This window comes from Ahaetulla prasina, chromosome 1 (assembly GCF_028640845.1).
Source record: "Ahaetulla prasina isolate Xishuangbanna chromosome 1, ASM2864084v1, whole genome shotgun sequence".
NCBI classification, from domain to species: domain Eukaryota; kingdom Metazoa; phylum Chordata; class Lepidosauria; order Squamata; family Colubridae; genus Ahaetulla; species Ahaetulla prasina.
In genome coordinates, this window is record NC_080539.1 from 295,457,714 (window position 1) to 295,485,444 (window position 27,731).

The following is a 27,731-nucleotide window of genomic DNA, read 5'->3' on the forward strand; positions in this document are numbered from 1 at the left end:
ATGATGTGATCTCACTGAAAAATCCATGATTCTTCAAAGCAAGATATTTAGAAAATTAACTTAATACTTTTCTCAATTGTTTTACAGGCAGCTATAGAAATGACTACCCAGCCTGTAATCAAAGCTGAACCTAGAGAAGTGAACCAATTTTTAAATGTGCCAACAGGTGAGAAAATTGGATAACTCAATCAGCTTTCAATGCTCTCCAACTTCATATCTGTTTTTATTTTACAGACCAGCTTGCCTTTATACTATTAGGGTAAACTTCCAGAAAAAATAATAATAATGATAATAAAACCACATCTTGTTATAATACCTTTACCACCATCAAATAGGCTTATCCCAGGTCCTTAGGAAGGACTGGATTGGTGGGGGAAAAATGCCAAATTCAATCTAAACAACTGGCTGATAATGGAATACTATAGTGGATAATAATGCCAAATCCAGTGTAAACATTTGGATGACTGTACTACCAGACATAAAAATAATGTATTAAGTTTGCATGCTGCCCAACTCTCAACAACTCTGGATGACTTACAACAATCAAACAACATAAAATTACAATAAAATCAATCAAAGCTTAAAAATGATTAAAATCAATCTTTGGGAGAGAGTTGGGCAGCATGCAAATTTAATGCATTATTTTGATCAAATATTGATTTTAATGAAATTGATCCATTTGATCAACAGATCAATAATAAAAGATGACAAAAGTGGCAAACCAGATGATATGATATGAAGTCTTGCTTTCCCTTGTCAAAAGCCTGAGTGAAGAATCAGATCTTCATAGCATTTCTGAAAAAGAGGAAAGTGGGGGCCATCCATATCTCAGGGGAAACCTACTTCCAGAGGGCAGGAACCACAACAGATGACTCTATTTGATCAAAGGAACCCACAGTGCACCAACCCTGCAGAATCAAACTGGCTGGGCAGATGCAATGGAAGAAAGACCACACAGGGCTTTAGAGGTAGCAACCAGCACCAACATCTATCTCTTTGAAAAAGGCTACTATTAGGGTGTGATGGGCATTGTGAGTATGTGGCATTGTGAAGATTTACTTCTAATCTTCTTTTATGTGGTATTTCCCTGTATTTTTAGAAAATAAAATGCAGTTCAATACAACAGCATCTATCAAAATTTATAAACTTCTCTATTAGGTGTTGGTAATTAAATTAGAATTTCTAATTTAAATAGGAGCATGTATCTGCCCTGTCATTTTAAATAGTTAATTGAGAGAATGCAAGAACAATTCTTAAGAGGATTGACTTTCATAGCAATTTGATTGGAGCAATTTCCATTTTCTGGATCTAATTTTAAAGTGCAAACTATGTATTTTAATCATATTCTTTCCCTTCAGCAATGTTACGTCTGGCCTAAGTCTGAAATGCAAACCTTGAGGATCAGCAGGATTGGACAGCTGCTTCCTCCTCTTCCTCTTCCTTCTTCCTTCTTCTCGTCTTTTACTGCTTTGGGTGTCGAGGGACACAAAGTTTTGGCTCTTGCTCTTCTGGCAGCCTTAAACATTGTTAATTGACGTGGTTATTGTAGAGCAGGGGTCTCCAACCTTGGCAACTTTAAGACTTGTGGACTTCAACTCTCAGAATTCTTCACCCAGCAGCTGAGGGATTCTGGGAGTTGAAGTCCACAAGTCTTAAAGTTGCCAAGGTTGGAGACCCCTGTTGTAGAGTGTCTTTGATAGTGTGTCTCCATCTTCTTCTGGATCTGTCTCATGTTCTTTGACCTTCTCCTTTTCTATATGCTTTGTATGATATGGAAAGAGGGCTCAAAATTGTCAAATTGCCAGCCTTTCCGGAGTGAAAATTAGTAGACTGTTGTTATTTTTTTTTTAATAAGTCAACATTTCCTGCCATTTTTAAAGGTTAGAGTTTTCCTTGGGTCCACCAGAAGTCCATCACCTCTTTAGAACAGTGGTCACCAACTGGTGGTCCATGGACCACTGGTGGTGCGTGAGAAAATTTTGGTGGAAAAATTACTTGCATTTTTATATTGCAATAAATACTATATCTTTTTAAAAAAATAATATTGATGGCCCACAGGATTTAAAATTATGAATTTAGTGGTCCCTGAGGTCCAAAAGGTTGGTGATCCCTGCTTTAGAAGGCCAAGGGCTGGGGAAATCTGTAGTAATTAAAAGAGAATCTTCCTATCACTACAATAGCTAAGCACCTTACAAAAATGATAATCACTTTGTTAAGTTTTAAGACAGAGATTTAAATGAAATCAGTAAAAGCTTGCCCAGTTTCAGTAGTCTTATTTGAAATCCAGCCCACATTTCTCTGGCTTTTTTGGATTAGATATTGGCTGCATGTCATTGGAAAGATAATAGCGCACATTGCCAATTTTTAATGTGCCTGGTAAAAAGATCTTAGCTTTATTTCCAGAAAGATAACAATATCAAGAATTCTGCTTGGCAGTCACTAACACTGCACAGAGGGACCTGTTTAGCCAAATGAACACATTTATTTATTTACTTTAAAAATGTAATGTCCTTCTCAAGTACTGGAAATTCATATTCAAATAAGCAAACAATAATTTACAGAAAATATTAGGCTCTCTCAAACGTTTGGCTCACAATGTAACCCAACAGAACAGGCTTTTTATATATAATGTAAGCATTAGCAAGAGCACCATCTTCTATCAGCAGGAAATTTAGAGGATTCGTGGGAGAGCCAGCAGTTAAAAAAATCTACGTTTTGGCAAATGACATAATAGAACTTGTTCCAAAAGACTTGTGAGACAACTCCCACGACTGGAATCTAGCAATTGAAGGATGTAACTTATTCAGAACAGAATAGATGCAACAGTGGAAATGTTTTGGCTGTACACCTTCAAGAAAGTGCACAAGATAGCTTTGGTGGAGACAACGTGGATATGGAGATGACAGAAAAGAAGGAAGACAAGGACATACAAGATTGCCATCAATATCTATCACATACTATTGGACCTAGAACAGGGTGTGTTGATCATGCTTTCCTGAAAGAAACTAGATATCTCATGAATACAAGAATTAAAGGCAATTGATAAGCTCACTCCTGTTATCTATTGTGAGGTAAACTCTACTTAAGCTTCAGATTCTGTAATTCCTGATATGTCTCTGGGATAATATCCTCTTTTAGAAGATAACAGAAGGAACAAGGAAAACAGCTTCATTTCACTGATTTTATCTTAGCCATAATCAAACTTAAATAAACGAAATCAAAGAAGTAAGCACTTGGGAAAGTTGTAATAGTATTGGTTGAGGGTATCTGTAGAACTGAGGATTAAAAAAAAAGATGAAGATGGTGAAATCCAAATTTTTTTACTACCGGTTCTGTGAGTGTGTCTTGGTGGGCGTGGCAGGGGAAGGATATTATTTATTTATTTATTTAATTTGATTTTTATACCGCCCTTCTCCCGAAGGACTCAGGGCGGTGTACAGGCAAAATAAAAACAACAATACAAATATACACAATTCAAATACCCTTAAAAAACTTATTCAAAATTAGCCTGATATTAAAAAATCATCATCAATTAAAACCCCATTTAAAATTTGTAAAATTCCCTTTTAAAATCCAATTAAGCCAGCCCCGCTGAATAAAAGATGGGTCTTCAGTTCATGACGAAATGTCCGAAGGTCAGGTATTTGACGAAACCAGGGGAAGCCTGCTCCAGAGAGTGGGAGCCCCACAGAGAAGGCCCTTCCTGGGGCCGCCAGCCGACATTGTTTGGCGGACGGCACCCTGAGAAGTCCCTCTCTATGGGAGCGACGGGTCGGTGGGAGGCATGTGGTAGCAGCAGGCGGTCCCGTAAGTACCCAGGTCCCAAGCCATGGAGCGCTTTAAAGGTCGTAACCAACACCTTAAAGTGCACTCGGAAGGCCACAGGCAGCCAGTGCAGTCTGCGCAGGAGCGGTGTTACATGGGAGCTACGGTAGCTCCTCTATCACCCGCGCAGCTGCATTCTGACTAACTGAAGCCTCCGAGTGCACTTCAAGGGGAGCCCCATGTAGAGAGCATTACAGTAATCCAAGCGAGAGGTAACGAGGCATGAGTGACTGTGCATAAGGCATCCCGATCAAGGAAGGCGAACTGCCGGACCAGGCGAACCTGGTAGAAGGCCCTCCTGGAGACGGCCGTCAAATGATCTTCAAACGACAGCCGATCATCCAGGAGGACGCCTAAGTTGCGCACCCTATCCTTTGGGGCCAATAACTCGCCTCCGACAGCCAGCCGCGGCTGCTGCTGACTGAATCGGGATGCCGCATCCACAGCCACTCCGCCTTGGAGGATTAAGCTTGAGCCTGTTTCTCCCCATCCAGACCCGACGGCTTCCAAACACCGACAGCACTTCAACAACTTCATTGGGGTGGCCCGGGTGAAAAGTACAGCTGAGTATCATCAGCGCATTGCTGGTATCTCACCCGAAACCACTGATGATCTCACCCAACGGCTTCATGTAGATGTTGAACAACAGGGCGAGAGAATCGACCCCTGCGGGACCCCACAAGTGAGGCCCCTCGCGGTCGACCTCTGCCCCCGTCAACACCGCCTGCGTCCGTCGGAGAGATAGGAGGAGAACCACCGATATACGGTGCCTCCCACTCCCAATCCCCAGCCGGCGCAGCAAGATACCATGGTCGATGGTATCAACGCCGAGAGGTCTAATAAGACCAGGGCAGAGGAATAACCCCTGTCCCTGGCCCTCCAGAGATCATCCACCAATGCGACCAAAGCTGTCTCCGTGCTGTATCCGCCGGAAGCCGGACTGGAACGGATCTAGATAGACATCTTCATCCAGGTATTGGGGTAGTTGTCACCACGGCATTTCTACAACCTTCGCAACAAAGCGAAGGTTGAGACTGGACGATAATTACCCAAAATAGCTGGGTCCAGGAGGCTTCTTAAGGAGGGTCTCACCACCGCCTCTTTCAAGGCGGCAGGAAAACCCTTCCAATAAAGAAGCGTTGATAATCCTCTGAGCCAGCCTCGTGTCACCGCCTGAGTGGCCAGTACCAGCCAGGAAGGGCACGGGTCCAGTAAACATGTCGTGCCGCAGCCCCCAACAACCTGTCGACGCCCTCGGAGCCACAGGGTCAAACTCATCCCAAATGGACTCAACAAGACGTGCCTCCTCTCCCTCGCTTGGATCATCCCAATTTCGGTCCAGACCGTCCCTCAGCTGAGCGATTTTATCGTATAGATAACCGCTAAACTCCTCGGCTCGTCCCTGCAACGGGTCATCCCGCACCTCCTGATGTAGGAGAGAGCGGGTCACCCGAAACAGGGCGGCCGGGCGGTTATCTGCCGACGCAATGGGGGGGGGGGCGTAGAAACGCCTCGCTTCCTCATTGCCACTAGGTAGGTCCTAGAATAGGACCCAACTAGTGTCCGATCAGCTCGAGCGCCTGGACCTCCAGGCGCTCTCCAGGCGCCTTCTCTGGCGTTTCATCTCCCTCAGCCCCCCGGAGTCCCAGGGGGCCGGACGAGATCTCCGCCGGGTCAGAGGCCGCAAAGGCACGACACGGTCCAAGGCCCCGGCCGCGGCCTGTTCCCAGGCCGTGACCAGTTCCTCAGTCGTGCCGTGGGCCAGTTCCTCAGGGAATGGCCCAAGCTCCGTCAGGAACCTCTCAGGGTCCATCAGGCGCCTGGGACGGAACCACCGTATAGGTTCCGTCTCCCTGCGGTGGTGAATGGCGGTTCGAAGTCTAGGCGAAGGAGAAATGATCCGACCATGACATTGGTTCTGTTACTACGTCATCTAACACCAGATCATTAAGCCACTGCCCAGAGATATAAATCAGATCCAGCGTGCCTCCCCCCGAGTGCGTAGGGCCATCATTTACTCGAATCAGGTCCAAGGCCGTCATGGAAGCCTGGAACTCCCGAGCTGCCGTCGATGACAAGCCAACTGATGGCAGGTTAGAATCCCCCATGACTATAAGTCTGGGGTTTCACCGCCACAGCAGCGAGCACCTCCAACAGCTCAGGCAGGGCTGTGGTCACGTAGCAAGGAGCCAGGTACGCGATCACCAAGCCCAACTGATTCCTATAGCCCCATCGCACATAGAGGGATTCACAGCCGGCAATCTGAGGAACAGTGGTCTCCCTCGGCTCTAGATCCTCCCTAATGACAACCGCCACCCCCCCACCCCTACCTTGGTCCCTCGGCTGATGGAATGCTCGGAAACCCGGCGGGCACATCTCGACAAGGGGGACCCCCCCCTCTGGGCCCAACCAGGTTTCCGTAATACCCATAAGGTCCGCGGACTCCCCCTGAATAAGATCACAAATCAGGGGGGCCTTATTAACCACGGACCGAGCATTATTGCAAAAGCTCCATTCCCACCCCACTGTGGGGCCAGCTAGAGGTGGTATTTGCCGGTTCTCCGAACTACTCAAAATTTCCACTACCGGTTCTCCGAACTACTCAAAATTTCTGCTACCAGTTCTCCAGAATCTGTCAGAACCTGCTGGATTTCACCCTGATGTAACTATGTAAATGAAACCCTGCTCTCTTTGTGCATATGAGACACACACAAAATACATGTTCAAAAGGGGTAGGATGTCAAACGTATGTTTGTGCCTGCCAACTTGAATTTATTTTAGCTCTTCCCTATGGAAGCCCAAGTACTACCAATAAACAGCCCCAAAATTCCCTTAGACCCTGTCCCGAGTATATTTAGTTCCAAGATTTGGATACATCTTAAACCTAGAGGCATGCTTTTTATTTTTATTTGTTTATTTCTTTTTCACATTTCTGTACCGCCCATCTCTCTCAAAGTTTCCACTTGTCCTGGAGTATTAGTTAGGCAGTTGAAGTACGCTTTTTTTTTTTTAACATAAAACCAAAACAAGAAAATAAAGCCCATTGGTAAGTAAGGATGGTGAGATGTTAACAAATGATGAAGAGAAGATGGATCTCCTGATTTATTTCTGCCATTTCCCCCCCCAAAATATATTGCCTCTCACAAATGAAGGCTCAGATTGCAGTTCACACAAGTTGGAACTGGTTACATTTATAACCTTCTTTCACCAGATACCTTTTTTCTGCTGTTATCCATGACCCAACCTTCTGCCTGTTGTTAACCCATTTTCTATATTTTTCTGACTTAGATGACTTGGTGCAGATGCCACCAACACCTCCCAGCAGCCATGGCAGTGACAGTGATGGATCTCAGAGCCCAAGATCCCTGCCTCCCTCCAGCCCAGCCCGCCCCACTGCTCGGTCTTCTACAGCAATCTCTTCTTCTCCACTCCTCACAGCACCACATGTAAGAAGAAAGTTAGGCTTAACTGCCATGCCAGGTTGCCCTATTATCCAGCAATCATTTTAGGAGGGCAAGAATTGAAAGTGTTGCTCTATATTCACCCTCACCGAGTACAACTGCAACCTCTGGATGCATTTTTCTGCTCTGCATTCAAAGTATGGTTTTCTTGTTACCACAATTGCTACTACCCAGATTGTCTGTTATGCTTTGCTTTTTTCGAGGCGAACACAACACATAGGCTTCACAGAATCAATACTGACTCTTTAACTGATTCCAAATTCTGTTATTTATCCATAGTTCTGGAATAGTCTAAAAAAGGATTACCATTTTTCTTTTCTTCAGCTCTCTAATTTTTCAGTTGGCTGTGTTTTTCTAAGTCTGGTGGACATCTTTTTTCCAAATAATGAAATGGTGCATCAGTTCCATTAGTAAGAAAAAACACCCAGTGGAAAAGTCAGTAGCTGAGGAAAAGAAAAGGAGTATTTTAAAAAAAAGTTTCCATGGTGTTTTGAGCCAGCAATACTGTATTTGTTAAGTATAGTAGCTCCAGAATATATGTGAGAACTGCATGACAAAGGGAGAAATTTTTTTTACTCTAAACTTGGTTTTTGGATGGATGGATGGTTTACAATAGAATGTATGAATTTAATTTATAGACATACATAAACACATATAGCAGTGTCCACTGTGGGTTCAAGTCAGCAAGTTGATAATTCTTATGATGCAAGCCTCAGCTTTCTTGTGATATCCCATCCACTACTTTGCTATTTTGATCCCACCCACACACCCCAGATTCCTATAAATACATGTATGTAAAGGTACTGATATTCAGTATGACACATCCATAGGAAGAAAAGTGATTGACAATCACCTTAGTGGAACAGAAAGTTAGGAGGACAGAAGAGCCAGAGAATTATCCAATAGGGGGACATGGTAGTCTACACTCTGGATAGAATACTTGACAAGACTAAGAATAACTTATCTGCCTGCTCAAAGCATAAGATTCGCAATGGATTGTAGAATCTAGAAGAAGGGTAAAAGGTGAAAACATTTCAAATATTCACAGACTGGAAGAACCACAATTTGTTACTAATTAAGAGTATTTCAGAAATGAGAAAGATAAAAATAGTGCCATCATGAGGCATTTATCAGGCTGTGGTATGCTTGAAAGCAAAGTTTCTTCATAAATTTAGAATCAATTGTCATCAAAATGCTAATTATACTGAGCTTGGTCTTTCTTTTTCCAACTCAACTTAGGGAATCCATGGAGTTTCTGAATGGGTACATGAGATCTGTAATATAGGAAAAAACAAAAGGCACTTGAGTTTAATTCAGATTAAATGAAGGAATGAGGAAACACTGAGCAAGATACCCTCTTTTGCAGTTCCAATTTTAGTTTTTCACTCATCCATCTCCATGCCAGCTTTTCTCCCTCCTAGTTTTCCCATTTCTGCTGTTTTCCATCTGTCCCTCTAGACAGTAGCATTAGTGTTGGTTCACTGCAGAACAAGGCTAAAGTTACATCTATTTCCTTCATGTCTACAGGAGGGAAAAGGAGGATAAGGGATAGGATGGAAACCTACAAATTTGCAGTGCAGAGACTGGGCAATATCTCTGGGTTCAAATCTCTAACCCTTGCTCCAGGAGCTTCACTAGAAGCACTCATGATCTTTGTTAGGCATTTAATCTATTTTAAATTAGGTTGTCCAATTTGGGAGTGTCCTGGAAATGCCTGTCCTTATTGTGTGTCAAATAGCTAAGACCAGGTATGCTTTTGCCTAGTTTCATTTGCTCCATCATGGATTTTTTTAAAAGATAGATCTGACCATCTTCCCGCATAACTTTAGGTTTTGTTGAGGCTAGGTTGCTCCAGAATATACTTTATATAAAAGCTCATCAGAAAATTTCACCTGAAATGGTGACTTAAAATTCTGTCTAGAATTGGATTTTTGAGGTTGTGTTTGTAGACATTTGAGTGGTTTTAGATTGGTACTTCAGCCCTTATCTTTAAAGGCTTAGGATTTAAATAACCTTATTTCACATAATCTTAACATGCGAACAAAATTAATTGAGGAAGCCCTTCCAAGTCAGGAGTCACGGAGCCACATGATTATGGTCTATGCTAAAGAACTCTGGCCCAGGAGACCCAGCTGATCTCTCCTTGAAAACTTAGCAAAACTAAGTATTGCTTAAAATGTTATGATGTTAATGCTGTATTATTTTAGAAATTCTTTAAATATTGTTGTATTTGAATATACAAGAATTTCCTTTCCCTTCCCTTTTTTTCTCGTTCCTTGATAGCCCTTGTGCTCATGCTTACATTGTAGGATTTTTGACAATGCATTATTTTGCACACACAAAAAATGGGGTAAGATTATAATGTATATCTTGGGAAAATGGTTTGCTCTTGCTCTTGTTCCCAGAAACTACAAGGGACTTCAGGGCCCCTGCTCCTAACTGAGGAGGAAAAGCGCACCTTGATTGCTGAGGGCTATCCCATCCCAACCAAGCTTCCTTTGACTAAAGCAGAAGAGAAAGCACTGAAGAGAGTAAGGCGAAAGATCAAGAACAAGGTCTGTTTTTCCAACTGTATAAGACTGGTAAAGAACAGGGCTAGAGAGGCAGGGGTGAGGTATATATAAATATAGATGCAGATATTACCTTGATTTCTATTCACTCAGTAATATTTAATCATGCAATGATTGACCCTTTCAAAGCCACCTTATTAATTGAGGAAGGAATCAAGAATCTGAAGGAATAGGTTTTGGAATTCCAACATATATTGACTTTTGATCATCTATCTACTGGCCTACCAGTTTACCTACTTGCCTATCAATTTCTCTGTTCCCTGTCATCAGTGTGCAAACTGCTTGCAGGAAATATATCCCTGAGGATATATTGTAATCTAAAATTCAGGATAGGGGAAGCTGAAATAAATGGAGACCAGAGAAACAATAAATTAACTAGCAGGGGCTTAGTAGTGAAAAACCTTAACATTACTATATAAAGTACAGGTGTCAAATTCACCATGTCACATTGCCATGACATGATGTTTTGCTATGTTTTTCCCATTCGCGGAGCTGAGGTGGGTGTAGCCTACGAGTGACGCATCCAGCCCATGGGCCTCCAGTTTTACACACTTGCTATAAAGTATGTGTATGCATGTCAAAATAAGAAGCATTTACATCATATTAATGTCTTATTTCACATTCAAAATGTACAACATTTAAACTTAGTTCCATCAGGTGGTTGCCCAATAAGTATTTTTTACCCAAGTGAATTTAGAAGAAAATGTCTACAATACTGATTCTAAATAAGGGTGAATCTGCAAAGTTGAATGTTCCATTTCTGTCTACTGCATAGCAGTATGAACTATTAAAAATATTTTTAAAATCTAGCTAACATTTAATGTTTTCCTGCAATCTACAAAAACAAAATACAATTTTGAAAAGAAAACACATTGCTGAAAATAGTGTACTAATGCAATAAAAAGGTAAAGATACTCCTGGCAAATAACTGGACCCAATTTTCTTACCAACAGTATGGGAGTAGTTTTCCATTGTCTTCATGTAGAATATTTCCGTTTCCTAACTCTTGAACTATTATTAGTAATATTTAAATTTGGGAAAGGTTGTCTGGAAAACCTGCAAAGATTGCAAAAAAAAAAAAACCTTTTATCAAATTGCAATTGTGGTCAGTAACTCAGACAATAAACTGGACAGGATTTTTACTGATTCACGCATCCATAATTGTGGATTCCTTCCTAAATGTGAGTTTTCATGAACCAACAGCATGTATTAGTCACTTTCTGTGAATCAAACATAGTCTCCAAGATAAGGTACAATCCATCTGGCAAGAATGATTCAGCTTCTTTTAGCAATTCTGATCCACCAAGAAGTTAAGCCACAGTCATTTGTATGCAGGCTGATTGCATTCTGAATATAACATAGACTTGATTCATCAATATGTATTTAAAATAAAGTTCTCGCATAACCTTAGAAGACAATGTGCTATACTAATATTGTGGGAACATTATGAGATGTCTCTGAGGCGAAATATTGTACAGTATTAGATATCCTAGAGTGGTCTTGCCAATCTCCAGATATGTTGAAATACAATTTATGTCAGCCAAGATAGATCTGTGTAGAGATTATGAGAAATCTATATATTGGATTGGGCAGTGTAGCCTGAGATCAAATGTTTAGGAGTAAAAAGTCAATTCTTTTATAGAATAATGCATTAGGAAGATGGTTCAAATATGGAGAAAATTAATGTGAGTAGACAATCCAACTTAATCGATAACATATGCATATACCAAGCAAACTATCGGTCTCTCTGTCACACTATTGTCTACTCAGTCTGGCAGTTACTTTCCAGTTCTCCCTTAGTACCGCTATTTGAAAGAATTTTGAAAATGAAGATGCCAGGAACTTTTATTTTTGCATATAGTATAAAAGCATAAATGTAAAATAAAACATATGCTCATCTCGACCATATGCATACAAGAAGAGTCATGTGAGTTCAGACTTAAAATTGCTTAACCAGAGGCTAATGGTCACCAGTACAAGAATGCAACAGCAAAAATGCTATGAAGAGGCATACTGCTTGTATTACAGAAAATAATACTGTATTATACTGCAGCTTGTATAACAGATACAAGCTGCAGCTAGCTATCAAGATTTCATTTAAATATAAGGAAACTTTTCCTGATAGTAAGCTCTGCACAACAGAAGTCTACTTAAGGAAATTGTGGGTGGTCCATATCTCGAAGTATTTAAGAAGAGATTAGACAAACAACTTCATGGATTAATTGATTCTCCTGAACCCTGCAGAGGACTGGCCTAGATGATCCTTATAATCCCATCCAACTCTACAGTTCTATAATTCTGTTAGTCCATCTAGGTCACTTTGTACTGATACTAAATTAACGCTGGGATCAAGACCAAGAAATTTATGCATGCAATTTATATAGATTGTCTGCCAATTGTGACAATTTATGGGTGATCAATAAGAGAGTGTTGTTTCATGGATAGACTTGATCCTGTCATTAGACAAAGTCAGGCACTTGCTTCAGACAGGAGAAGCCAAAGTCTTAGCCATAGTCATATTGCAATCTGCTATATATCTCCAAATTGCCATTGTTATTCTAAGATATGGTAGAGCATGCTGGACTACCACCAATCTGAAATAATAGTCAACCATCATTTGGATTGGCTTCTATGTGCGGAATTGGGATGGACACATTTTTTTGCTTTGCCTCAAGTGAAATGTCCTGAGCCAGCCCTGACCATAGTCATAACATTTCAGTCTATCTTCTAGGTCTGTGTAGTAATCTGGATTCAAAAGGGAGAAGATGATTTGCAGCATCTGTGAATGTGTATATATATTGCACCTGATGACATCTCCTTAAATCACAAACATCTTCTCCTGGCAGCTTCTTTAAAAGAGCCTTCCTCTGAGACAGCTTCCACAAACAACTGTCCTGTCTCTTAATTTAGAAGCACACCCCCTTTCCCCAAATTAAATTGGAACTTTAATGCTGGGAAAGAATTCATGCCATTTCCTGGTCTAAAACCACAATCTGTCAACTGTGCTAATATTCATGAAGCAACTCTTTTGTCCAGCAACATAAATCACAAGAGGAAGGTTCAGCGGGGACTGATTCAAAGGGGACTCCTGTGTAATTGTGGGAAACTTCTTACAGTTTCTGGTGTTGCCTGAAATTTGACCATAGGTTGCTATATTTACCGAATATGGAATTATTCTTGTGAGTGCAACTAATATTTCTTTTTTTCATTCTAGATTTCTGCACAGGAGAGTCGCAGAAAGAAGAAAGAATATGTAGAGTGCTTGGAGAAAAAGTAAGCCATTATTTTCTCTGGGTGACCCCAGGAAGTTGATGCTAGGCTTGTGATGTCATTAGTTTCTCTTGAACCTGTTTGGGATTTCCAGTATGATCTAATATCTAATAGGCAAACTAGCCTTTGTTTTGGTTCAGTTACAGCCCGATAGAATTGCCTCTTCTTGCATTATTACATCTGTAGCAATCATAAGACTGTGAATGAAGACAAATATGTGTCCCAGGACAATGTTGCAGGATCCAATCTGAGTCGGTCAGCAGGACCTGAGATTTGTTCTTCCAAGCTTTCAGATTCATGCTGGAGCCCATCTTTGGGGAACTTCTCAATTTCCAGATTTGTCCCGGAGATTGAGAAATTCCCTGAAGATGGGCTCCAGCATGAGTTTGAAAGAGTGAAAGAACAAACCTCTGGTCCCAGTGACCGACTCAGATTGGATCCTGCAACCATAAGACCTGTTAGTGTTTCTTTCTGTCATTTTCTTTTGCCTTTGTCCTCTAGACATTTTCTTTAATATGTTTAAAAATTATATGACTTATAGCCGCCAGCTGTGTACTAAAAGGGCAGTTTGGCAGTCAGGAACAAAATTATATGTTGTGGTACCTAATGCTCCATGTAAGGTTTGCCTTAAGAAAAATAAAGGATCAGGGTTTTTTCCTGGTTCGGATGTAAAAAGTAATAGGTTTAAACTTCAGCCAAAAAGATTAAAATTATATATTAGAAACAACTTTCTAAAAACAGATTAGAGCTTTTTGAGCCAAAATAAATGTGTCATAAGAGATCAATCTTTCTGAGTAAAAATAAAAGGAAGACTGATTAGAAAGCCTAATTAGAGAGCCAGTTTGGTGTGGTAGCTAAGGTACTGGACTAGAAACCAGGAGGCCATTAGTTATAGGTCTCCCTAGAAGACTTGGCTGGTTGATTTGGGGTAAGTCACCCTCTCTTAGCCCAACTCACTTTATAGGATTGTTGTGAAGAAAAATGCAGGCCTGAGAATTAATTGAGTATACAATCTTTACTTGAAGAAATAAAGGTAATATAAAAATCTAACAAACAAATAAAGCTCACATGGTATTTTAAAAAAATGATGAAGTGTTGCTTGGGATTGGTCTGCTATTTCTTTAATGTCATTTTTTTCCACTGAAATTCCTTCCCTCCAAGCTGTTAGCACTTTCCCTGTTTCAAAGAATTCCATGAACAAAAACACAAAACCTATAGGACATGGGTATCAAATTGGCAGCCCGCGGGCCGGATGCGACACGCGCAAGCCACCCCGATCCCAACTCTGCGAATGGAGAAAATGTCGCAAAACATCTTGGGACAGCAACAGTCTGACACCCGTGCTATAGAAGATCTTGATGATAGATCCCATGTCACATTTACCTGGATCATTTAAAAGCAGATAAAGACTTCAGATTAAGGAGCATTAAGGTTCAGCTAAATAAATGTTGGTAGGATTTAGTTTGTCTAAAATATACAAATTTATTGGAATGAAGGGCTGCAGTTAGTCTTGTGTATTCAAAAAGGGGATTGCATCAAAAGACATTGAGTTGACTCAAAACAAATGTCTGTGGCCAGATCTTCTTTCATCTCCATAAAAGGATAAAGGTTCCCCTCGACTCTAGGGGGTGATATTATTCCCTATTATTTATTTATTTAATTTATTTATTTATTCACATTTTTATACCGCCCTTCTCCGAAGACTCAGGGCAAATAAAACGACAATAATACAAAAACCATTTAAAATACCATAACAAAATTAAAAATCTAATTAAACTGCTGTATAGTTAAAACTATTAGATAAAAATACAAAGATAAAACCCCTGTTAAAAACCCGCTAAAATCCCCAATTATTAAAATCAATCAATCAGGCCAGCCCCGCTTGGTGAAAAAAGAAAGTCTTGAGCTCGCGTTTAAAGGTCCGAAGATCAGGGAGAAGACGGAGTCCCACCGGCAGCTTGTTCCACAGAGCCGGGGGCCCCACAGAGAACGCTCTTCCCCTTGGGCCGCCAGCTGACATTGGTTGGCTGACAGCACCCTAAGGAGGCCCTCCCTGTGAGAGTGCACTGGACGCACCGGACAATGGGAGGGAACTGGCGGCAGCAGGCGGTCCCGTAAATATCCCAGTCCGATGCCATGGAGCGCTTTAAAGGTGATAACCAACACCTTGAAGCACACCCGGAAGACCACCGGCAACCAATGCAGCCCGCGCAGGAGAGGTGTTACATGGGAGCTACGAGGAGCTTCCTCAATCCCCCGCGCGTCCGCATTCTGTACCAGTTGGAGCCTCCGGATGCTCTTCAAGGGGAGCCCCATGTAGAGAGCATTGCAGTAATCCAGGCGGGAAGTGACGAGGGCATGAGTGACTGTGCATAACGAGTCCCGGTCCAGGAAAGGGCGCAATTGGCGAATCAGGCGAACCTGATAAAAATTAATTAATTTCTTTGTATCCATTGTCTTCCCCAAATCAAGCTTGTAATAAAATGTTCTTTAGGACATCTCTCTCTTTATTGATTTTCAAAATATTCTATTAGTAAACTGCTCAACAGTAGTAACAGTGAGAGGCATCCAGGTGTCCTAGTGGACCATCACTTAAGTATGAGCTAGCAGTGTGCAGCCAACAAAAAAGGCAATGCATTCCTAGGCTGCATCAACAGAGGGATAGCATCAAGACAACAAGAAATGATAGTACCACTTTATACCACAGTGGTGAGACCACACTTGGAATACTGTATCTAGTTCTATTCACCATGATACAAAAAAAAAAAGATGCTGAGGCCCTGGAAAGTATTTATTATTATTATTTATTATTATTCACACTTTTATACCGCCCTATCTCCCTAGGGACTTTAGAGAAGAGCAACAAAGATGATAAAGAGTCTAGAGGCCAAATCTTATGATGAATGGTTGAGGGAAGTTGGTATGTCTAGCCTATCAAAAAGAAGGATCAGTGGGACATGATAACTATCTCCCAGTACTTGAGGGACTCTTACAAAAAATAAGGGATTGACTTGTTCTCTAAGGCATCAGAAAACAGGACAAGAAGTGATGGGTAAAAGCTTGTCAAAGAGACATCCAACCGAAAGGTAAAGAAAAATTTTCTGTCAGTGAGAACAAAAATAAGCAATGGAATACTTTGCTTCCTGGAGTTGTTGGTTCTCCATCACAGGAGATTTTCAAAAATAGGCTGGGCAACCATTTGATTGGGATAATATAAGGCTCCTGCCTTAAGCAAGGGATTGGACTAGAAGACTTCTGAGGTCCCTTCCAGCCTTATGATTCTATAATTCTTAATTTAATAAGAAGTTAAGAAGTGTAGGTTAAAATATGAAAAGATTATTCCAACTTATTAGAAAATATTCACTCTTATTATAATTCCCAATCTGAGAGATCTCAAGCTCAAACCCTTTCTGAATCTTCTCATAAATTTTATTTTATTTAAAATAAATAATTTTAAATAATCATATTTTCATGCAAGCATAATTATTCATTTGTACATCTCCATTTTCTTTTTACTTCCATTGAAGATTGAAAATTATTCTTCCACCAAATGTTATCAAGTATCACATATTTCAGAGGCTGTATCAAAGCATAATTATGATTAAGCAACTCATCAGCCATGCAATAATCAGAACTTATTTATGGTTAGTCAAATAAACATCTTGAGATTATGTCTAGTCTTTCTGTCCTTTACCTCTTTGCTGATGATACATGTTTGCTTTGTTGTTATATACATTGTCCAACGGTTTCGTAAACTAATAAATTGAGCAAATTTATTTATTAAAGGCATCTAATAAATAATAGAGGAATGTGATGTGTGTTTCAGAACACAGTTTAAAGCAGTAATTTCACTGTGTAATATTATGCAAATGAATCCATAGGAGAATGGAAAATAAAGTGCTCTCCCTAGTTTTTTCAAAAATTCTTAGTTTCCCAAGCAGCACAAATAGCTGAGTAAAGAGGGAAAAGAAGCCAAGATGTTTACAGCTCACATCCATGGAATCATAGTGCTGGAAAAGACCTTGAACATCATGTCATCCAACTCCTTGCTCAATGCAAGGTCAGCAGTGCAAGATGCTATTGCAGATGGCTATTCAGACTCCATCTGATTCCTTCCAGCAAAGAAGAGTCCACCACCTCCCAGGCCAGCCATTTCTGCTGCCAAACAGCTCTTTCAGTATATTTCTTCTAATGCTTAACTGAAATTTGCCTCCTTGGAATTTCTATTCACTGGTTCCAGGCTTGGAGAAAGAAATAATCACTTCCATCTTTTGCATGACAGACATTCAGATATTTGAGGTCTGCGATTATATTTTATTTTGTTTTCCAGGCTAAACCTGTGCAAATCTACTAGCTGTAGCTCATAGAATTTGGTTTTTAGCCTATTCACCATTATAACTGATTTTCTATGAATTCATTCTAAGGTCCATTTTAAAACGGGGTAGCCAGAACTGGATACAGTCTTCCAAATGTAGCCTGATTAACACACAGCAACCCATAAGTGTTTTGTGACCTAAAAGTTAATCCAATCTATAGCCATTACTTTATTGTTTTTAAGTTTAATCTGTTACCTTTTCTTCATTTAATAAGATGGAACAAAGAAAGGAGGAAAAATGCACCAATAACAAAAAAGGCACATCTCCATTTTTATACTCAAGTCTGCTTCTACCTAAATGAAAGTTTCTGCTGAATTTCTTTTTTCTGGTCCTATGAATGAAATTCATTTTTGAGAGATATTCGAGTCTTTGACTTGATTTTATTGGGTGCTTCTCTTGGTGAAAGACCTAGGAGTGTTGTTTACTCCTTGGATTGCTTTGGACTAATTGTTATTGCCTACAAAAAAAATGCCTTGATGAACGTATCTTTTCTTTTATGTACACTGAGAGCATATGCACCAAGACAAATTCCTTGTGTGTCCAATCACACTTGGCCAATAAAATTCTGTTCTATTCTATTCTATTTTCTGATGTATAATGAAAATAAATGTAATAAACATTGTGAGTAATTTTGAAGGACTCAAAAATGCAGTGCAGTCAATAATAGCCATTTTGCTTTTCTTGCTACATATTGTGTACAGTGGGAATCACATAAAAATCCCAAGGAGTCCATGGTGACTTTGTGTAATTACATTTGTCTTTGGCTGTTTTATTTATTGTCATCTTTAATATAATTTTTAACCACCCTGAATGTTTCCTAATTGTAAGGCAATATATCAGTTCTCAGAACAAGCACAGGATTTATGACTAGGGCTTACTCATCTCTGATTTCTGTATTTTTAGTCAGAGTGCTAAGCTGCTTCAAACATTTATCAGATAGAGCCTGTTTCCTGGCAGGGAGCAAACACAGAAATGCTTAAGACCAAACTGGATGACATATTACCCAGACAGTTGAAATTAATCTGCACAAATTCTTTATAGAAATGTTAGCAGTCCCAAGGAGTCCCAGAGAAGCCTGAACAGTTTTGGGATTAGGAGGGGAGGGTAGAACGGAAGTGTAGATTTTTCTCTCTTTGCCAATCTCCCAACAAAATGGCCTCTCCAAAATTGCTGTTTTAGTTTCAAATGGTGCAAATGGTGGGTGTTGTCTTGCTGAGAAGTAAGCCACAAGGCCTCCCATGAGCAGGCCGTGGGCAAGGCCTGGAAGAAAATCCTTCATGTTTTCTAAGAGGAATTCATATCAGTGGTTGTGCTGCGTAATTTCTTCAGAGGCCAAAATGGGCCTGGGCCTAGGCAGACTGATAATTTAGGATTAATTTCATTTAAAACGCCTCTTTAAAAAAAATTGCATGTTTTCTCTTCAGGGTTTTTGAAATGAAATGTAATAATCATTGCGGAGTCTTCTGAGACAGACTGATGTGTACAACTGTTACCACATGCCTAATAGAGGCTTTCCTTGAGTTGTAAATAGAAGCTTCAGAAAGACCAGTTTTGTCCGAATTGTGGCAGAGAAAAGAACAGGTTAAAATCCTCCATTCTCTCCATGCACATCCACCACAATCCCCAGCCTGCTCAGGCTTTCTCAACGTTTCTATTTACAGGACAAAATGTGTGCACTTTAATTGCTTTCACACAAATAACATTCCATTTGGTTTGAGTCCTTAGGAACTAGAATCTGGAGCAGAGTGGGTGTACATCATATTCATGATTTTGTTTTACTTCTCCAGAGTTGAAACGTATACATCTGAGAATAATGAACTGTGGAAAAAGGTGGAGACGTTAGAAAATGCAAACAGGTGAGGAGAACCCAAATGTTCCTATCTTTACCAAAAGGTCCTGTTGAGAAAAAGAGTTGGGAGAAAGCAGAAAAAAGATCACTTAGCTCCACCTCTTCCTTTGTAATATAAATAATGCAGATTATCTTTAATTCACAGCAATAGTGCATATGTGCCAGATTTTCTGAAAGTAATTGTTACAGCAGAATCTGTATACAGGTAGTCTGCAAGTTACGACCACAATTGACCCCAAAATTTATGTTGCTAAGTGAAATATTTGTTAAGTAAATCTGTCCCATTTTATGACTTTTCTTGGCACCGTTGTTAAGTGAGTTGTTAAATTAGTAACACGGTTCTTAAGTGAATCTGGCTTCCCCATTGACTTTGTTTGCCAGATGATTGCAAAAGGTGGTCACATGACCCCAGGACATTGCAACTGTCATAAATATGAGTCAATTGCCAAGCATCTGACTTTTGATCACATGACCATGGGGATACTGCAACAGTCATAAGTGTGAAAAATGGTCATAAGTCATTTTTTTCAGTGCCGTTATAACTTTGAATAGTCAATAAATGAACTGTTGGAAATCAAGGACTACCTGTATTGTCTTTACGTGCTTTTCTTAAATATTCACATATATGTATATAATTTTCCTTACACATGCATGTTGATATGCAGTTTTACCAAGTATATCCATATTTCTATATAATCTCTCCTAAATTTCCATTTTATTTATTTTATTTATTTATTTAATTTTGTCATAACAATATACACAAGCATAACACAAAAGATTATATAATATATAAACATATATATGAGGAGAAACAAGGTAGTATAAGCATATATATATATATAGGGGAAGAAACAATAGGGCAGGAACGGTAGGCACGTTTGTGCTCTTATGCACGCCCCTTAGAGTCCTCTTAGAAATGTGGTGAGGTCAACAGTGGATAGATTTTGAATAAAGCTTTTGGGGTTATGAGAAGAGACCACAAAGTCAGGTAATGCATTCCAAGCATAGATAATTCTGTTACAGAAATCGTGTTTTCTGCAATCTAAACCGGTGCGGTTGACATTAAGTTTAAATCTGTTGGTAACTCTTGTGTTATTGTAGTTGAAACTGAAACATTTGTATATGCCACATAGTTTGCAGGCCCAAAAATACTTCAAGTTGAGTACTACAGGATTCACTAGCCACTTCTGCTACAAGAGATTCCATTTAATGCATTCTTTGATTTGTCTAGCAAATAAACCTGCAATTTATTTCTTTTACATATCTACCCGTAACTTTTTGATAGATGTTAGATTACCCTACAGGAAAAAGATTTTGGTTTTCTTCTGTTCTAGTGTTTTTTCCCAGCAATGAATCAGCTGCATTTGGTTAGTAAGTTTTAGGAATTTTTGTGTTGAGACAGCCAGGACTGAACTTTTGTGGTTTATTTGCTTTTTGAATAATTGGAGCAGGGAGAGAGAAAAATAGGCACATTTCCTGGGTGTATTCCAACTCTAGTACTGTACTGAAATTCTGCTACAAATGTATTTCCAGACCAATTCTTAAGCTGACCGTTTCCTCTAAGGGCAATTATATTCTGCAGCCAAAGCTGCTTCTCAAATATGCTGCCTGCAGCCTTTTCTCAGGGTAATTACAGAAATTCCAGTCTGAACTGGAATTGGAATTATGGCAAGACCTGATTTGTTGCTCTTACCATCCTTATAGGGAAGGCAAACCTGATATCTGGCTGGTGGGTTCTTGTGTGGAACGTTCTACCAATACCTGCCTTTTTCTTTTAGGGATTACTCCTTCCTCACAAGTTACTGTGCCTTTTCTTTGCTTTCCCAGGCACCCATGGATGCCTTCATCTCTCTTCCCACATTATCTCCCTTGATATTAAAGCAGACTCATTTTTTAAAACAACATCATCAGCAATAATCCTTTGTGTTGTTGTTGTTTTTTGGTTTGTTTTTTTTGCATTTATATCCCGCCCTTCTCCGAAGACTCAGGGCAGCTTACACTATGTTAAGCAACAGTCTTCATCCATTTGTATATTATATACAAAGTCAACTTATTGCCCCCAACAATCTGGGTCCTCATTTTACCTACCTTATAAAGGATGGAAGGCTGAGTCAACCTTGGGCCTGGTGGGGCTTGAACCTGCAGTAATTGCAAGCAGCTGTGTTAATAACAGACTGTCTTAGCAGTCTGAGCCACCAGAGGTTATATGGTGCCATCATAACTCTGGTGCTATATAAACCAAAGCAAGGGCAACAGGTTGTTCTTTCCTTCCCCTGCTTCTCCGTAGGTCCATGGAAGGCTAGAACTGGTAGTCTCCAGTTTCATAGAAACAAAGAAACCCTGTTCCTATGCTGCCATTTAAACAAGTTTTTTTAAAAAAAAAAAAGTAAAGGAGAGAGAAGTGAAGCAAAGTTTTGTTTTGTTTTGTTTTTTAGTAAAAAAGTTTTATTTTTACAATCATGTCAAACAATTCATTCAATGTACAGTTATATACATTTAGTCGGGCCTGCCCAGTCACCACCCCCTTTTTAACACTCCTCTCTTCTACCTTCTTTTACTATCCAAACCTTCCTCTCCTTCTCTTATCTACATCCTCTCCTCCCTCCACCCTACACCTTCCTTCTCCCTCTTCTACCCCTCTTCCTTCCTCTTCTCCTCTTTCCTACCTCCTACTCTCTCTTTTCTCCCTCCCCACCGTTCTAAAATGGTAACTGGGCAGACCCGACCCTACATTAATTATATTTATACATCTTCAATAATCCCTGTACATTCACCATCACTCCATCTCTAGCCTCAACCCCCCAATTCCCTCCCCATACCCCGCCCCCACCCCGACTTCCCAGAACAAAATGCAGGGTATCAAAACTAACAATCATAATCTAAAATAATTCCTAAATTATAATCTCTAGTCTCTCCACACTTAATCACACTCTCAATTCCCCTCTCCTTCAGAAATATATCTAATACAAATTATTTCCTAAATTTACTCATATGCTATTCGATATTTTTTTATCTGATACTTATTCTGAATATAATCAATCCACATTTTCCATTCTAAAATATATTTTTCTTGTGTATAGTCTTTCAAATAAGCAGAGATTTTTGCCATTTCTGCCAGATTTGATACTTTAAGTGTCCATTCTTCAATTGTAGGTGTGAAGCAAAGTTTTAATGTACTGAGGGCACTGGGCAGGGATCAGGAAAGTAAGGGGAACATGCTTCACCCAGATCTGGCCAGAGCCTAAAAGAATACTCACTGGGTGATGTAGGGTAATGGGGAGGATAGCTCATCGATTTAATAAGTTATCAATGAAGCAACCGCAATATTATCAAAATTCAACCACTGCCAAACAGCAGAGTTCAGAGCAGACTGATGGCTGCTCAGGCAGCAACCAGCCAGTGGGGCAGAGGAGGCATCTTAGGCACTGCCACCAACCTGAGCTGGGGCTACTTCTGGAATAGAGAGAAGAGAGGGAGACCATCCATTCTGAACAGCTCAAGGTGTCTCCGGTCAGAATATAGCAGTTTTGAATTGAAGCTGGGAAACATGGGTGGGAGGTGCATTTATGTTTGGGCTGAGAGTGGGAGCACATTCCTGTGCTCAGCAAGTGTTGAGTGACCCTTATTGGTGATGGACAAAGTAGAAAGTGCATCTTTAGGCACTTGTCCTCTGTCAGGCTGACTCAACCCCTTTTTCTACATATAGTCAGCGGTGGGATTCAAATAATTTAACAACCGGTTCTCTGCCCTAATGATTTCTTCCAACAACCAGTTCAGCAAACTGCTCAGAAAGTTAACAACCAGTTCTCCCAAAGTGGTTGTTAACTTTCTGAGCAGTTTGCTGAACTGGTTGTTGGAAGAAATCATTAGGGCAGAGAACCGGTTGTTAAATTATTTGAATTATTTAACCGGTTGTTAAATTATTTGAATCCGGCTGAATCCCACCCAGTGAAGGACAAATTGGCTCCTTCCTCAAGTCTACATTCACAAAATAATTAGGAGTTCAACCATATTTCAATGCTGAGGCAGGAGCCTATCTTCTGTTGCACCAAAGCCACATTACTGCATTGCACCCAAAGGCAGAACTGTTCTGCTCTCTATAAACTGTCCAGTGCCTTTGGTTTACGGAGGATGTTCTTCTGCCAGTAGTACTGAAGTATAGTTTGGTGGCCAGACACTGCATGGAGCACGTGCACACAACACCTGCAATCTTATGCAGCGTCCTCACTCTTCTGCATGGTAGGTCAACTCAGCTGGCTGCTAGTTGATTTGAAATGTATCAAGGATTAGATTCACTGGCGAGATGCATGCCAATGTCAAATAGGTATAACCCAGAGTTATGGAAAGGCATTTATAGCCAAAGACGCAGAATAGATAAGGAGAACAATATTTGAAGGACACCGGGAAAAAATGTCAGGAAGGCAATATGCCCTGATTCCCTTGCTAAAGCTCATTTCTTGGAAGAGTTCAGCACAGTTATTAGGTGGTTTTAGTTTCCAGACATAACTGTCATATTAGGGGAGGGTGGAGGTTTACTTAAAGGGAAGTGTTTCTTTTCTTAGTTTAAAATATGGTAAGGCAACCCTGTTGCATCTGGCTTCTCCTTCATTATTCATTTTACTGATTAGGGCCTGAACTTCTGCTTTAATAGTAGTTTGGAAAGGTTGAGAGAGCTGACAACTAGTTGAGCCCTGAGTTCACTGGAGACAGAGAAATCCCTGTAGATTTAGAGGTCTGTGAGGAAGTGCTATTCTTTCCTAGACCTTGTGAGCTGGCTGTTGGTTGAGAACTTGTTTTCTGGTTATACTACATAGCATGGACAGCCAAGTAAAGGGCATGGTCCCATTTGGGAAATCATATTGCTGAGAGGTTCTTTAGGAAGATGTATATTAGCAGAAGATAAGCCACTGCAGATGACAGCATCTAGTCAAGCTTGGCAAGCTTGAAAGAGCTAAGTGGGATCAGAACTGATTAGTACTTGGACTATAGACTAGATTGGAAGTTGAAAACCATTTCAGAAAAAGGTAATGGCAAATAACTTGTGTTGCCACAAAAATAACATTGATGGGACCTTCTAATTGCTAGGAGTTGAATCTTAATCAAGAGAGACCCCCTTATAAATTAGTTGTCTTTCCTAACCCAAGGTGGGGGTCTCTCACTTGTCACTATTTTTGCCCTTCCAATCCATCTTATAGATCATAATGACTGGAAAGGAGAAATTTATGTACTTCATCTTCCCTAGAATTGGTCTTTGCTTGCATAGGCACAGTGTTCTACATAACAACATCTCAAACCAAGGAATTTGCTTGGACTAAAAGATATGCAGGGAACTCAGATATCTACTCCATGTAAAAATGGGGAGAAACAGCAAGATCCCTCAGAATTGGCTTAACTGCCAGTGAAAGGTGAAAATTAAACAAATTAATATCTTACAAAATACAGAAAAACATGTACGCAATCTCCTACTGACAATAGATGATTGTGATATTTCATTTCGGAGTATAATACAATTTGGGAATCCTTGATTCACAACTCCTGCTTCAGAGGGGATATTTGCAGAATTCTATCTTTTGCATCAATTGTACCTGTTTCTGGACTGTAAGCTCTGCTGTCTGTCACTCAAATTATAGACATTCCCAGTTTGATATTGTAATGTACCCTATGTGGGAGATGAGTGCAATGGCTCAGCTGTTAAAGATGCTGAGCTTGTCAGCTGGAAAGCTGACAGCCCAGGTTTAAGACCTAGGCGCTGCACAACAGGGTGAGCTCCTGTTACTTGCCCCAACTCCTGCCCACCTAGCAATTCAAAAGCATGCAAATGTGAGTAGATAAATGGGTACCACTTTGGTGTGAAGGTAACAGCATTCTGTGTGCCACGGCATATAGTCATACTGGCCAAATGACCACAGAAAATATCTTCAGACAACACTGGTTTCCTTGGCTAAGAAATGGAGATGACCAACACCCCCTCCAGACAGACTGGACAGGGGAAACCTTTATCTCTACTTTTACCCTACATGATGCTACCCTTGGAGACCACCCAGAATCTACAATTGGTCCAGAATGCAATGACACCTTGTGATCTTCAGTTGGCTTCCTGAAGGCTTCTGTTGCAATTTAGTGTACTAGTTAGTCCATTTAAATCCTACATGGCATAGGAGTGGGTTATTTACAGGATCACATTTACCTAAAGCTATTGACCCACTTCACACTTCAATTGCCCTCTGGAACAATGTCTTACACACACACTCCTCTCTAACATACACTTGGTTCCAATCCTGCAGGCCTTTAGAAAAGCTGTGAAATCTTGACTTCTTCAGATGGTTGAGTCAGGATGATGAGAGTCCCTATCTGAAAGAGTGTGATAAATTTAAGTCTTTGGTAATCGATTACCGTATATACTCGAATATAAGCCGATCCGAGTATAAGCCGAGGTCCCCAATTTTACCCCAAAAACTGGGGTAAACTGGGGACTCGAGTATAAGCCGAGGGTGGGAAATGAGGCACCTACGGTTGAAACCCTCCTCCCTCAGCTGAGAAGGCTGGCGGCTCCCCGCCCGCCTCTCACTGCACCGGCAGGGCTACCGTCGGTAAAATGTGAAAAAAAGAAAAAAAAAAAAACTCGAGTATAAGCCGTATATACTCGAGTATAAGCCGAGGGGCTTAAAAAAAAAAAAACCTCGAGTATTAGCCGTATAGACCCGAGTATAAGCCGAGGGGACGTTTTTCAGCACAAAAAACGTGCTGAAAAACTCGGCTTATACTCGAGTATATACGGTAATTGTTTTTAGCTAGCATTGTTGATTTTACCAATTTTGATTTTGGTATTTTTGCTCATTGCTCAGAGTTTGTGTCAATGTATTGTTTGAATTCAGTGGCCAAATAAATGCCATCAGTGGAGAAACATGTGAATAATACAGGAATCTCTTTTTGCTTAATGTGCTATGGAAACAATTTTAGATGCACTCTGACTTTTTATCCAGAATCTGCCCCCTCAAATAATCTTGATTTGTGCTTGAGCTTTTCCACTCCATTTGCGCTTTCTGCCCTCATTCAGTGGCTCTAACAGATGCTCTTCTCTTATGCTCAACAGCAGGTTCTGGTCCTACTTTATAGTTAGATAGAGCATCTTAGGATTCTGGAAGCTTGAAGCATATTTTGTTTTTTAAAGGTTCTGTAGGTTTGATAGCTTTATTGATAGCTGATGACTGCCATCTACTGGACAAGCAATGACCCTTCACTGATTCTCCCTCCAATTCTGGACTCTCCGCTACATTCAGAATCCCAAATCTTTGTCTCTTGTATTTTTTCTTCCACTTAAGAGTATTCTGTGCAAGGTCCAATGTAGTTCTTCTGAAACTATATCCAGCTTTTCAGATACAAATGCAGTTCAAATTAATATAGTCCATGATTTATTATTAGATGAATTATCAGATTACCCCATTTTGGAATGCAAAGTCCCTATCCAGTTGAGCCAATTTGAAGTAGTGGCTAAGGCACCAGGCTAAAAAGTAGGGGACCTTGAGTTTTAATCCTACCTTAGGTACAACTGGCTGACCTTGGGCCAGTCATTCTCTCAGTCCTAGGAAGAAAATAAAGCCAAAAACAACAACAACAACCCTGCAGGGAATAGTCCAGGCAGTTGCCAGGTATTAACATTAACTCAAAAGGAGCAAAAGAAAGAGATAGCCTATCTGTGTGAATTATTATTAGAATTCCTTTACAACAAAAGCACAGTAAGGTAAAGGTAAAGGTTCCCTTCGCATACATGTGCTAGTCGTTGCCGACTCTAGGGGGTGGTGCTCATCTCCGTTTCAAAGCTGAAGAGCCAGCACTGTCCGAAGACGTCTCCGTGGTCATGTGGCCGGCATGACTAAATGCCAAAGGCGCACAGAACGCTGTTACCTTCCCACCAAAGGTGGTCCCTATTTTTTCTACTTGCATTTTTACATGCTTTCAAAACTGCTAGGTTGGCAGAAGCTGGGACAAGTAACGGGAGCTCACCCCGTTACACGGCAGCACTAGGGATTCAAACCGCTGAGCTGCCGACCTTTCGATCGACAACCTCAATGTCCTAGCCCCTGAGCCACAGTACACTTTAAAAAAGCACAGTACAGGCTGGAAGTACAGGTACAGTACAGGCTGGAATTTATGTTGCTGAGAGATATGGTCATAAAGCACAATGGTGTGCAACAGCACCACTTAGTGGTGGCAATCCCAGTAAATCCAGTTGCTGTTGTTAAATGAAGACTATGCAGGTCATTAAGTGAGGATCTCATGTGATCAGAACATCTTAAGAGGGACTGAAGGCAAGCAGTCTGGCAAGCAAGACCTATAGTGGGTTGGCGAGAGCTACATGCAAATGGGTGTGATAGGCAGG

The 27,731-nt window shown here is 40.5% G+C and overlaps 1 protein-coding gene across 1 annotated transcript in view; it reads left to right on the plus strand.

Annotated features, from left to right (window-relative positions):
- Positions 1-27,731, plus strand: part of CREB3L1 (cAMP responsive element binding protein 3 like 1) — a 98,934-nt gene that overhangs the window by 60,740 nt on the left and 10,463 nt on the right. The window contains exons 4-8 of the mRNA XM_058161745.1: positions 88-166; positions 7,114-7,271; positions 9,692-9,841; positions 13,071-13,129; positions 19,290-19,358. Coding sequence (XP_058017728.1) covers positions 88-166; positions 7,114-7,271; positions 9,692-9,841; positions 13,071-13,129; positions 19,290-19,358 — 515 coding nt within the window. The remainder of the gene's footprint in view (positions 1-87; positions 167-7,113; positions 7,272-9,691; positions 9,842-13,070; positions 13,130-19,289; positions 19,359-27,731) is intronic.